Genomic DNA, 14,746 nt, shown 5'->3' on the forward strand with positions numbered 1-14,746 from the left:
TGTTTTTTTCTAGCTTTTATGACGAATTGCTATCACGTGGCATTTTACAGCCGTTGCTCAGTCCTATTGAAGGAATGGTACAAAAAGAAAAGGGAGTCCATAACTATGTGGCCCCTCAAGGGATTTCTTCTATTGTCAAACATTATCTTGTAGACTCAGGTACAGTATGGTGAAATCAGTTTTCATTTTCATTTTACTAATTCACTTTTCTCTTAGTTTGTAAACCTATTTGCTAGCAGTGTTACAACATTTCATATTTTGAATGCCTTAATAAATCACAACAAACATTAGACCATGAAGCCTTAAGTCATTAGAGCAGAAGTAGGCGATTCAGCCCATCGATTCAATTCCACCATTCATTGAGATCATGACTGGTCTGAAAATCCTCAACACAATTTTCCTGCCTTATCCCCATAATTTTTGATTCCTTAGCCTTGAATATACTTAATGACCCAGCCTCTACAGCCCTTTGTGGTAAAGATGTCAACAGATTCGCCACCACCTGAAAGAAGAAATTCTTTCTCATCTTTGTCCTAATTGGGAGAGCCCTTATTCTGAGATCGTGTCCTCTGATGCTGGACTCTCCACATCTACTCTGTCAAGGTCTCAATGAATCTCATATGTCTTGATAAGGTCTTCTCTCATTCTTCTCAACTCTAGTGTGTATAAACCCAATCTACTCAACATTACCTCACAAAAAGATCCCTCCATATTCAGAATCATCCAATGAACTTTCTTTAGAGAGCCTCCTTATATCTTTCCTTAGGTAAGGGGGCCAAAACTGTCCAGAATATACTAGCTGCAGTCTAAATAATGCTATATATAGCTTTAGCAAGACTTCCCTATTTTTATATTGCATTCCCTCTGAAATAAAGGCCAGCACTCCATTTGTCTTCCTTATTAACTGCTGAATCCAGATGCTAATGTTTTGTGATTCATAAGCGAGATTTGCCAGATCCTTCTGTGCCACAGCCTTCTGCAATCTTTCTCCATTGAAATAACTCTCAGCTTTCTATTCTTCTCACCAAAGTGCATGATTTCACATTTTCCCACAATATATTCTATCTACCAAGTTTTGGCCCACTCAATTAACCAGTTTTTCTCCCTCTGTGGACTTTTTGTGTTCTTACTACTTACCTTTCCATTGGTTTTGTGTCATCACAAACCTAAACTTGGCCAAAGTACATTCATTCCTTCCTCCAAGCCATTAATATAACTTGTAAATAATTGTGGCCCCAGCAGTGAACCCTGTGGCACTTCACCAGTTACAGGTTGCCTTTCTAAAAATAGCCCCCTTATCCCAAATCTTTTTCTTCTTTAGTTAGCCAATCCACTATCCATGTTAATTTAATATCCAAACAAGATAGACTCTTATCTTATTAAATAGCCTTATGAAAAGTATCTTATCAAGTGACTTCTTGAAATCCAAATGCATTGTTTCTACTGCTTTTCCATTATCTACCCTGCTTGTTATCTTCTCAAAGAATTCTGATAATTTTGTCAGGCATGATTTCCCTTTCACTAAACCATGCTGCCTGTAATTGCTTATATTAAGAATTGCTCTTAGCAACATCACACCCCAGTCTGATCCTTATTAAGTCCAAGAGGATTACAGATGATGCTCAGAAATATCAATGAACAGCTGGAATAATTTTCAGATATTAGCAGCAAATAATTTGCTAAATTAAGAATTCAGGTATTAATACATTAGAATTGAGATCTCACCCACCCAAACTGAGTAACTTCTTCAATAAGAGCTTAAAAACAACATTTGTATATGGAGAAAGAGCACTGTTTGTTTTTCAAATATCTTTATTTTACTTTTGCAGTCTTTGCAAAGACAACAGAGCAGTAATGTAGTGGGAAAACTGTTACACTGGAAAGAGGAACTTGAAAATGGTCAGTTGCTTTGTGTTGGTACTGGATCATGGGGCAGTACAAGTCATACAAGTCCTGTGAAAAAGTGATGGATTCAAATCCTGGCTTTAGCTTAAAGTGTGAGCATTGAAGGATGTTGTGACAAAAGACAAAGCAGGTCAAAGCTTACACAGTCCTGAGCCAGTAACTACAAAAGGTCAGTTAATAGGTCAGCTGAATTATATATGAGAGATTGTCTTGTTACAATCTTAACATTTTGAGCAAAGGAGAATGGAGAAGTAAATTCGAATAACAAAGCATTTGTATAATTTAGTTGAGTAAACCTTGAATGTGTTGCCAAACTATATAGCAGAAAAGTAATTTTAATGCAGATAAATGTAAAGTGTTTCAAATAAAAGAAAGAAGCAGTCATAGCTAAGAATAAAATTCAAAGAGATTTAGGATTGTTCAACGTGCCCAATTACTGTACAGAACAGCACCACAAGGCTGAACTGTATCATCAAGGTGTAAGTGCACAGGCCAGAGAATTGTAGCCTAAAATTCTATAATGCTTTGGTCAGATGAATGCATGGCTGTTATAAAAATAAAAGATGCTGGAAAAACCAGCTTATCTGGCAGCATCTGTGGGTAAAGAAACAGAGTTAGCCTTTCAGGTCTATAATCTTTCATCAGAACTGGAAAATGTTAAAGGTGTAACTGGTTTAAAGCAAGTGCAAAAGCTGAGAAAGGGAAGAACAAATGGGAAATTCTGTGCTAGGGTGCAAAGAGGAAGAAATTAAGTGAAAACGATGACGATGGTGCAAACGAAAAGCAGATGGCAACAGCACAAGGATATTATAAAGCTGGAGAGGGTTCAGAAAAGATTTACCAGGATGTTGCTGGGAATGGAGGGTTTGAATTATAATGAGAGGCTGGATAGGCTGGGACTTTTTTCACTGGAGGTTGAGAGGTGACCTTATAGATGTTTATAAAATAATACGGGGCATAGATAAGGTGAATGGCCTGCATCTTTTCCCTAGGGTGGGGGAATTGAAGACTAGGGGGCACATTTTTAAGGTGAGAGGAGAAATATTTAAAAAAGACATGAGGGGCAATTTTTTTTTACAGTGAGAGTAGTTTGTATGTGGAATGAACTTCCAGAAGCAGTGGTGGATTCTGGTATGGTTACTACATTTAAAAGACATTTAGTAGTACATGAGTAAGAAATGTTTGGAGGCATATGGGCCAAGCACGGGCAGGTGCGACTAGTTTATTTTGAGATTATAGTCGGCATGGATTGGTTGGACCCAAGGGTCTGTTTCCATGCTGTATGATTATATGACTGTATAAGTAAAGAAACAAAAGATGGATCAAGGGAAGGTGTAAACTGGAAAAACAGGATCACTAACAACTGCTGTCGGAAAAAGTGAAGGAAAAGCTCTGATTGGAAATTGTTGAACTTGCGTTAAGTTGAGAAAGCTGTAACCTTCCATATCAATAGATGAGGTGCTGTAAATTGTGCTTATGCTGTGTTTCATTGGAAGAAATGACAGAAATGTCAAAGTGGCAATGAGGGAAAGAATTAATGTAACAGATGTCTTGGGTTCTGAGGGGATGTTCTACAAAGCGGTCATCTCATCTGTGTTTGGTTTCCCCAGTGTAGGAGACCAAAATCTAGGATAAGTCATGTGTCAAGTAACTCCCTTGGTAGAAAACAATTGCAGTGTTGAGAGAACTGCCCAGATGAGGCAGAGTAGGCTTGTCTAGGTCAGCGCGCCTCAGTATTGCAGTTATTACATTGGAGGGGGGAGAGGAAGAAAAGGAATATTTTCACCCCTGGGGTGGTACTTAGTGGACGTGATTGATGTCTCAACTGCCAGCCAGTGAGAAACTCAAATCAACTTCTTTGTCAAAGGCCCACTCCATTACGTGCCACACAGGTGGTCAGTGGTGCACCTTTCGCAGAATCAATCACTGGGGCAGAGGTCCTGCCTGCCAAGACTGCCCGTCAACCAGAGAGGCTTCCAGTTCTATTCATTGGCAGTAGCAGCTAGTGATGCACCCATCCAAGGCCTGGGATTGTTGCTGGACTACCAGCCACAAGTGAGTGGGTATAGTAAAGGATCATGGGATGGGGATGATAGGGGAGGAAGGGTTTTTAATTCACTCATGGGATGTGGACATTGCTGCCTGGGCACGCTGACACCCAATTGCTTTTGAAAAGATGGTGTTGAGCTGTTGAAGGAGGGTCAGTAATCGGTCGCTGGGAAAGAAGCCTGTATAGCAAGCTTTCCATTCTCTGACAGCTGAATGAAATGCTTAAGGACCACAATTGGGAGTGGGCCTGGAAGACCACCGATGGCCCTTCCCATCACAGACTTTATTGCCACCCTCAATCTGATTAAATTCCCCTGAAACCAACCATGTCATTAGGGAAGGCATTAAATGCAATGCCTGGTCATTATTGAGTGCCTGCTGCACATGGTCATAGAGGACATCAAACACAGATAAGGGAAGTGTTCAACTGGGACACCTTCATGAGTGGATAGCATTTAAACATTGACTTGCTGGCTATCCAAATGCCAGAAGATGGCAGTAGCCACCAGGCTCTCCTGGAAGTATATCCAATTATGTAAATTGATTCATTATCTGAAAAGGCAAATTGTCTTGGGTCACAAGGAAAAGGGAGGGGATTAGCACCAGGTGAATTGCTCCTGCACAAGGCCAGTGTGGACATGATGAGTAAAATGGCCTCTTTCTGTGCTGTAATTATTCCATGGATCTATGACTCCATTTTTTTTTTATCTTTTCACTTGTGGGATATGGGCGTCGCTGGCTGGCCAGCATTTATTGCCTGGCCCTAATTGCCCTTGAGAAGGTGGTGGTGAGCTGCCTTCTTGAACTGCTGCAGTCCACTTGCTATGGGCTGACCCACAATGGCATTAGGGAGGGAATTCCAGGATTTTGACCCAACGACTGTAAGCCAGGAGAGAAACATAGGAGATGATAAAGTAGTCAGGAAGGGAGGTAGGGAGGAAAGGTAGAGGTTAAGAAAGGACAAACTCTTTCTTTTTGTATTACCTTTCACTTTCTTAAAGAAAAGCCTTATTTAAAAAAAATAAAGTTTGTTTGAAAGCATGAATGAATATGTAGTTTCATGTTGCAATCCTTATTTTTCTACACTTTCTCTTCTTTCATTCCTCACCGTTTCTATTACTATGGCAAACCACACATGAACAGAGGTGTGCTATAATCGGCAAGTAACCCACATCAACCTGAAAGAAGGCAAGTTGGAGGTCTGCAGCAATTCAGCTCCTTCAGAAATGTTTGATGCAGTTATTCTAACGATGCCTGTTCCACAAATTCTTCAGCTACAAGGACATATTGAGACTTGTGAGTACATTACCTTTTATGCAAATTTTTCTAGGACACTCCATCATCATCACTATTTCTGTCACCACCCCAGCCTTGACGTAATTTTAGTTCTTGTGAACTGCATGAATACTTGATGCATGGTTTCCATCATTCTCACTGTTATGCTCCATTAACTTCAGTCATTAAGGTTATATCAAATTGCAAATGACCTGAGTCAGTTAACGATGTACCTGATTATAATGCACACTGCAAGAAAAATTATAACAGATGCCTGTAAAGACAGTGTATGTGGGTGTGTGAGCGAGATGGAAGGACGTGAAAGAGAGAAGGCGATGAGACTGATAATAGCTAGAGTCAGTTAACCACATTGATGAAACCAAACCATATGACCGTTGAAAATCTATATCTGAGAATTGTGACATTTATAGCTTTCAAGATAAAACAAAGATTTAATTGTAATCACTTTTAATGTAACAATATTGGTCATTTCAATGACATATAATAATTCTCTTAAAATTGCCACTTATTGGAAGACCTATGCTAATGTCTATCCATCTTTCTGTTCATAAATACTGACCAGTACACAACAGCATAACCGAAGTTTATTATCATTCTCGCTTCCTTCAATGATCATTAATTCTTTTTCTGCATTATGGATGTGGGATCCTTTATTGGAGAAAAATTGAAACATTTATAATCATCTCTCTGTAGCAATGGCACAAATGATGCAGCACATTTTAATCAATCTTAGAAAGTGGCGTAATTGCTTCAGGACATTAATTTAGCACTTTTTCCCCAAACAGGACAAACCATTTCCACTGACCTCTCTTAAATAACAAACAGACAAACCGGTTTTCCTCTGTCTGTTGGATTGTTTGAATGTAACCAAATTTAAATGGTTAGGAGCATGAACTTATCAGACTTGTGGAGCTAGGTTTTATGTAACAGTCCTGTGATCAATAAAGAACTGTGCAGGGAACCATCGTGGGAAAAATACAAAATGAAGAAATATTTTTAGAACTGCACAGACAGTTCACAAAATTCAGTTTGCACAGTGTCCTTTTTTGACCTAACAAGTGCTATTTTTGTTCCAAGATGGTAGCTGCATGCACACTTTTTGATGGAATACCACATTATGTCGGGCATTAGCAGGACACCTGGGGTATGTAGTGGAAGTACGCAGAGTATACGATTAATACCATTGGTGCCATCTTTGCATTCATCTTTCCAAAGCTGCACAGCTGTATATGTGCTCAGCTGTAGGAAAGATCCTTCACCAATACTATTTAAAGGGATCAACAAATAGTTATCAGTTTCATTGCTGATTGATTTCTGTTGGATGTGCTGAGTTTGCAGAAGTTTGCACTGATAATTGAAGCTGCAGATGTCTACAGGGAGTGGTGAGACATGTGCTGGAGATCTTGGTCCTAACTTTAAGGTTTGTCGACAAAATATTTACTCCCAAATATGGGTATGGTTGTTCCTATCCTCCTTGGTTCACAGTTTGATAGGGAGCATGTGCAGAGCTGACGCCGATCAGGATGAGCTGCTTTAAAGAGGAGGAGGGAGGGAAAGGGCTTCCAGTGGGAGACAATGTCCACCAGGGATTTCAGGTGATAATTCTCCTGTCTCAGTTTCAGCAAGAAGCAAAGTCTAATGTTTCTGTTTCATGAAGGAATTGCTCACCACAATCCAGCAGCCGCTGTAGTCAGACACGCATCCTCAGAGTGGAGTGAAGGTAACAATTGCCAATGCTGGGGAGATGATTGTGGTCGTGAGTTTTCATGCATCTGACTTCTTCCAGGTGTGTTGTCTCTAGCTATTAGCATAGTAGCTGCTTATTGTCAGGGATGTCAGATCACATGGAACTGGAACCTGAGGGCGAAAGGCTCTAATGGAATTCTGCTAAAGTGTGTCTCAGTCAAAAGTATAAAGAGTTAAAATAAATGTTCATTATGTTGCACTAAAGAAGCATGGTTTCCAATTCTCATTTGTCAAAAGCATCTGTGCCCAATATTTATGGAGCATTTGGTATTCACATTTTGCAGTTTGAGCTCACTGTTGCATATGGGAAGTCACTGAGGCTTCATCTTCCAAGAGAGCCAAACATGTTCAATTCTCCCTTGGCAGAAAGAATTCGGTGGAGCAAGTGTTGAGCTTTGCAATGATTTTAGGTTTCTCCATGGTGCAGGGTGCTGCTGACGGCACAGAAGTCAGTTTGCCAGTCCCACATGTATTGCAAGCAGAAAAAAATTCCACTCCCTCTGTGGTCTTGGGCATGTGCAACCCTCTGCACTACATCAAGCTTGCTGGTGCCCAGTACTCTGGCAGCAATCATAATGAGTTTATTTAGTCTGATAATGCCATCCACATCTGACAAACTAGAATGTGGTAGTGCAATCCATAGGGGAAGACAATTTGAGAAGGTCTTTGGATGAACCGTTTTCAGAGCACTGGGCAGATGCAATGTAAAGTGTGTGACCCACTTTTGTTTTAGAGAAGCAGGACACTAGTGTTGCATATGGTCTAGCCAGATGTGGCAGTCAACCGCTAAAGCCATATCTTACCAAGTCTACAGAGGTAGGCTGAGAGAAAGCAATGGTTTTTATGAGGACTAGGGCATTAATGGTGGAGGTGAGAGTGAGGATGAGCAGATTGGTAGCTGCAGAAATGTGAATGGAGGGTCAAAGACTTGACAGTTTTGATGATGAGAGTGCAGTTATAAGTGATTTGGGGAGAATCTTTTTTCTCGGATTGACACAGAAGGAAACAGGTTAATAGAGGTGAAATGTGGCTGGAACACAATATTGGGGCACGTGGATGAAGAATGATTTATGGCATGGCCCACGTTGTTTACTGCATTGCTAATAACTTAATCTGTGGTGTTGAGAAGGAAAGTGGCTGAATATTATGCATTTTAAAAAAAGAGTAATGGGACAAAGGATTGGGATTGAAGGCTGATAGATGTTGTCAGCTCTCTGATCATAAAGGAGCAAAGTTTCAGTAGCATTTCAAATGACATGGTGTTACAGTGCTTGTCATCATGTACATACTGTAGAGAGGGGTCTCATGGAAAAGGACCGTTACTTCTCAGAACTGGAGTGGATTGGGGATGGGCTGATCTTTGTTTTGTTTTGGAATAATCTCATTCTTAACAATGAAATTGTGGACTTCTCTGATATTTGTAAACAAAATAGATCTGGGAAATGGCAAATCTATGTTGAAAATTAATTGATATCATGCCTTTAACTCTTTGAAAAGAATTGAGAATAAGCATTTCTTTTACTTTTTGTGTTTACTTGTGAATCTTTTTTTTTGAATCAAGTACTTTGTGCAAATCTTCCTCTATCTTCCATCTCAGGTGGATGTAAAAGATCTCCCTGTTGTCAATTTGAGAATGAGCAGGTTATATAAATGCAAATTCCTTCCTTCATTCTGCATATGTTAATAGGAAAATGACACAGTTGCTCACTGTATCATAAATTAACAATTTAGACAAATTGGTACCATAAATGTTCAAATTAATTGCTGCATTTATCTTTCTCTCCTGATCATGTTTCCCCAGATGAAAGCACTAGGCGTCAGTCAATGCCATTGTATCATTGACCATAAGGATGAGTGTAAGGATAGCCTAACATGACTGTTTCTCTGATTGTTCTATTCCTTGTTGATGCCACTGGGATTTTTCTCCCAGGGTGCTCGCATCCTGTGGGATGAACCTTTAATTCCTGTTGGATCCAGGACAATCCTGGAAGTTTGGAGCCCTACCTCAGTACATGGCTGAGGACAAAGGAGCTTTCTGTAGGAAATGAGGGTTTCTGCTCCACTGTACAGTATGTGTGCTTGAGCACTTGGACAGACACTCAATTCTGGGTTACTTATCTCTTACAAATATACTTCATGAACAGTTCCATTGCTGACATTTTCCTCCTGTAAGTATTTGTAGTAGCAGGAGTAGGTAAAATATATTCTGGTACTCAAATACACAATGTAGATCTGCATCTTAACTCCATCTTCCTGTCTTGATCTGTAACCCTTAATACTTGTGCATGTCAAAAATCTTATCCGTGTTGGTTTTGTAATTTTTAATTAACTTGGCAGCAACAGTTTTGGCAATAAGAGTCCCAGACAACCACTTTTCTTTGTGCAAATTAGAAGTTCTGGACAACATCCCTGAACAGCCTTGATCTAACTCTCGGGTTAGGTCCTAATGTTTTTGCATCCCCAAAAAATCATATAGTTTCTCTCTATCCATCCTACCTACTCCTTTAATCATTTTGAACTCCTCAAATGGAGCAACCACTGATCTGCTGTATTGAAGGGAATATAAATCCAGTGAATCCAACCTGTCCACATAATGTAATCATTTTACCCTGAGTGTCGCAAGGAGAAAAACACAGCACTGGCTATGTGGAAATCTCTGATAATAAACTGGGAATTCTCCCCCTGGTTATGGCAGCACATTTCATCCACAAATCCCAACTAACACCTTTAGATGGGAAAATGAAACAAATTTGCAAGTTATTTCTCAGGCAAACGGAGTGGCCACTGTCAAAAAGACGGATATTAGCTAGCAATGCCTCCACATTGCTAGCTATGCCACGGGGAATTCCAGCTTTTTGCAATGTACCACGCCTGCTCTCCATTTTGTGCTTTTAGGAGGTCATGGTGCAAACAGGCTGCAAAGAAATATCGCCCTATCTAAATTGCCATCCTCTCCTATCAGTATAAATAAACATTTATTATAGGTTGGCAATTGTGAGCCAGCCAAAATTTTCATTATAGCAATGCTCGCTTTGTAACTCAGGAAACTGAACTTGGCTCGAGGTGCACTATTGTGTTCACTAGCAATCATTTCTGGGCATACACCTTATGATTTATATTGTTGGGTGTCCGACAGTTGCCAATCACTCGGTGTTAAAATTATTTACAATCTGTAACAAGATTTTTTTAAAATGACTTTTTATTTTAAAGTGTGTTTTAAAATCGTTTCGAGCCTAAAAATTTATAACTGATGTGTCAGCAGGCAATGGATTTTGAAATTGTAGAAATCTTGAAACATATCATTATTGAGGTCTGGAATCACTACTGCTTAAATATTTAGAATCCCAAAGGGTTATGGAGCTAGAAATGTAAACTAGGCTTGTGATAAATAATTTAAAAGGTAATGTAATGGTTTAGAGTTTGTACTTGTCCCTGTCTCTCTGCCACTTTCTTTACTCCCTCTTTATGTCGCAGGTTTACGTTATATTACAGCTTGAAAAGCATAGTTTGAATTGAGTGAACAGTAACCCAAATGTTCAAAATAACAGTAACTCAATAACCCGTGGCACAGTGGCTCTGCAGCCCCTCAGCACCACGGACCTGGGTTCGATTCCACCCTCGGGCAGCTATCTGTGTGAAGTTTGTACATTCTCCCCCTGTCTCCGTGGTTTTCCTCTGGGTGTTGTGGTTTCCTCCCACAGTCCAAAGATGTGCAAGTTAGGTGGGTTGGCCATGCTAAATTGCCCATAGTGTCCAAGGATGTGCAGGCTAGGTGGATTAACCATGGGGAATGCAGGGTTACCAGGATATGGCAGGGGTTGGGACTGGGTGGGATGCTCTTCATAGGGATGTTGCAGATGCAATGGGCTGAGTGGCCTGCTTCTACAATGTAGGGATTCTATGAAAACTCAAATAATCATGAAGGAAATGTAGTGAAAAGATATTGAAGCAAATTAGATATAACACCGTGTGGAACTGGAGGAACACAGCAGGCCAGGCAGCATCAGAGGAGCAGGAAAGCTAACCTTTCGGGTCGGGACCCTTCTTCAGAAATGGGGGAGGGGAAGGGTGCTCTGAAATAAATAGAGAGAGGAGGGGTGGGGCTAGGGAGGGTAGGTGGGATGGTGATAGGTGAGTGCAGGTAGGCAGTGGTGGGGATTGGTCAGTGAGGTGGGATGGGCGGATAGGGCAGGATCCCCACCACTGCCTACCTGCACTCACCCATCACCATCCCACCTACCTTCCCCAGCCCCACCCCTCCTCTCTATTTATTTCAGAGCACCCTTCCCCTCCCCCATTTCTGAAGAAGGCTCCCGACCCGAAACGTTAGCTTTCCTGCTCCTCTGATGCTGCCTGGCCTGCTGTGTTCCTCCAGCTCCACACTGTGTAATCTCTGACTCCAGCATCAGCAGTTCTTACTACCTCTGATTGAATTAAATTAGGGCTTTTATTTCGGGTTTCTATATTTTTTAAACTGGGATGGTTCTTGGTTTGGGATTTGGGCGAAAAGGACAAGATTAGTACTGGTGTTGTTGATTTAACCCTGCATCATATGTATACAGTACTTAACACAAGCTTTATAATTTCATAATTTTACCCAGAATTGAGGATAGTCCTCAATCCCTAAGGATTAGAAATTTGTCTTGGATAGTTTCATACTGACTGCCTTCCGTTAGCCTCCCCCAATATCCAGCTCTGTTGATGGCAATTCCATGCAATGCTGCCTGTTTTGCATTAACATGCAAGACAATGTTTATCACCACATATTTAGTCTTCGAAGGCACGCTTGGCAGACTCCCACACTGTTCTGCAAAAGCCTATTAGTTATGCCCAAAACTCTGGGGATGTAGGATAAATCTTGAGAATGGATAAACCTGTCAGAAGGGGAGAAAATAACCCAGAGATAGAGCCCAGGAGCTTTAAAAATAAATGAGTATTTGTTTTAAAAAAATTGAACCATACTGGTTATTAGTATAAAAATATGGTACATTGGGGAAAGGGGCTATTTGATAAGAGTCAAGAACCATCCAATCAGTTAATGAGTGACACATGGTGCAGGAAGTTGGTGTGTTGTACAAGTGGACACGTTGTGGAATCAGTGGCACGTGGTGGACGGGTTCCAACAAATAGGAGATATGGCGAAACAGTCAGGATTATATCTAAAACAGAGTTGGCAACCCTATTCCCCACTTCCTTCACCCCTAACACATGTACTGATTTCCTTTTTGTTTCTCATGAAAACTTTCCCTGACGTCCTGAGCTTGCATTTTTCTTGATTTCTTTCCTGTGTTTCCTTATATCCTCTCCAAGCTTATCTTTTTCACACCTTCCTCTTGCTTTCTCTATTCTATTTCCAATAAGCTGCTGTCTGCTGAATTTCCCATCTCGATCTCATGTAAGCCAATACTGTTTAATCTCTTCAGAAACTGATTATCTCTCCTTAAATCTGCCACCATCACCCCTTTGAAATAGTATACTCTTCACCCCGAAACCCTTGCAAACTAACAGCCCATCTCCAGCTTTCTTTTCCCTCTTCAGAGTCCTCGAACATGCTTTTGCTTTCTAAATCCAGGTTCACTTTTCCCCAAATTTCATGTTTTGATCCCTCCAAACAAACTTGTGCCCTTATCACAATGCCAAAACTACTCTTGTCAAAGTCACAAACTACATTGTGTGTGAATGTGACAATGTTCTCCAATACCTGTCCATTGCTATCAAGGGGGCATTGTACTTCACGTAGTACCATTCATAGCTAGATAATCACTCACAGTGGCTTCTCTTCACAGGTGTGCCCCAATGATCAATTTTTGTCTCCCTCCTATTTCTCAACTATCACACCCTTTGGCAGTATTACTGAAAAGCACAGCTTTGGTTTTTACATATTTGCACCTCATTCTACCTAAGCACCACCTTTCTCAACTCTTCAATTGTTGCTAAGTTATTGGACTGTCTGAAATCCAGCAGAAGAAAAGCAGAAATTTCCGTCAATTAAATATAGGAAAGACCAAAGGAGGCCTGGGTCTTCACTACAAATTCTGTTCCTGAGCGTTACCAGCTCCATCTCACTCCCTAGCAGCTGACTGAGATGTATTAAACAATTCACAACCAGGGTTTGTCCTAGAATGAGCTTTCAGACACACATCCATGTCATCCCTAAGACCATCTAGTTGCAACTCATCTGCTGACACCCTTATTCACCTCATTGGAGATCCAAAGTGGAGATCAAACTTGGAATCCATTCAGTTTTTAAGGTACCGAACCACAAAGACATACATGATAACCTAATTCACAGGTAGGACACAGATTCCAGACACCAAAAGACCGTGCTCATGCTGTGGACTAAAGAAACCTTACAGGTGTGACTGTGTCCAGCTATTAAAACCAGACACTTTTATTGCAAAACATATCACTTTCAGAAAATGTACCAAAGCAAGTGCTTGTCATTCAGATTCAATGGCATTGAAGGTTGATGGCTGCCAGAGCATATTGAGCTGTTTGTTGCTTCTTTTATATTTTGAAAGAAAGCTGTTTCTAATACCACTGCGCATCCTTGGCAGTGGGCATGCATGCATGTTCACCTTGAAAAATTAGATCAGAATTTTAGTAGATGATTCTCAAATCCAACAAGTCGTAGCATTGTTTTCACATCAGTGGTTGCTGCATCTCTGCTAAAACTCTCACCATGTTAGGGTCCAGGGGATGTTCTGTCACTGGCAATACATGACCTATGTACTCAACTTCAGGCATCTTCAATTGCATATTCCCCTATGTACTTCTGTTGGCTATTGTGCAAGATTTCTTTCTTTTTCCAAATATGTTATTCATGTTTGGTATGGACTGAATCTCAACATAATACAAATTCTCATCTGTTCTACAGCTTGATGACTGACAACCTCAGAACTTCTGCACATGTTGATCACTTTCTGCTCCTGAACAGAAGTGCACTGAAGGCAAGATTGTCTTAGGCATAAGAGATCCCATCTTGGAGATAGTTTTCAACTGTCCTAATGTTCAGGATTCAGCTACATTTTCAGCTACATGTGACTATACATAAGTATAGTCACATGCTGATCAGTAGACCACCTCTTCCCTTGAGCTCTGATATTGAACACATACATTCAAAAGTAACATTACTTGAAGGTTCAAAGTATTTCTTTAATGTCTTTAAAATCTCTTCTGATTGGCCCTGTGCTCCTCAACAAGGTTTAGGCTGCTCACAGCTTGCAGCCCTCTTTCCCCAGCATTGACATTAGGATTGCTACTCTTGTATGCTCTGTCATTTTATTCAACTCTGTAGCTATTTCAATGTTTCTCATTAAGACTAGAACTATTCCCATTCTGTCTTATAACTTCCTCCATTTCCACAGCAGCAGGGAGTGGAAAATTCACAGTCATTCTGACTTACCTAGCACTTCAAAGACTGATCCAGACTGTTGTTTGATTTCTTCATTGCTGTATTTTTACGTGAGCTGAGTCTCTTATAGCTTTGAAAATCCACTCAATCTCAGCTTCATACTTATGATATCATGTTTCAAATGATCTGTTTAATGGCCTCTACAAACTAAAGTGAAAGCAAGATACAGCAGAGGTGCAGCTCACACAACTACAACAAGTCAGCTAGTATCCTATTGTATAGTTGCATTTCTCCAAACGAAAGGTCTATGCAGTCTTGTCAAGAATGATTGACAGAGATAGTAGGAACTGCCGATGCTGGAGAATCTGAGATAACAAGGTGTAGAGCTGGATGAAC

At 40.5% G+C, this 14,746-nt stretch overlaps 1 protein-coding gene across 1 annotated transcript in view; it reads left to right on the forward strand.

Annotated features, from left to right (window-relative positions):
- Positions 1–14,746, forward strand: part of rnls (renalase, FAD-dependent amine oxidase) — a 143,332-nt gene that overhangs the window by 16,570 nt on the left and 112,016 nt on the right. The window contains exons 3-4 of the mRNA XM_048608974.1: positions 12–159; positions 5,098–5,250. Coding sequence (XP_048464931.1) covers positions 75–159; positions 5,098–5,250 — 238 coding nt within the window. The 5' untranslated portion in view covers positions 12–74. The remainder of the gene's footprint in view (positions 1–11; positions 160–5,097; positions 5,251–14,746) is intronic.

Source organism: Rhincodon typus, chromosome 20 (assembly GCF_021869965.1).
Source record: "Rhincodon typus isolate 14 chromosome 20, sRhiTyp1.1, whole genome shotgun sequence".
NCBI lineage: Eukaryota > Metazoa > Chordata > Chondrichthyes > Orectolobiformes > Rhincodontidae > Rhincodon > Rhincodon typus.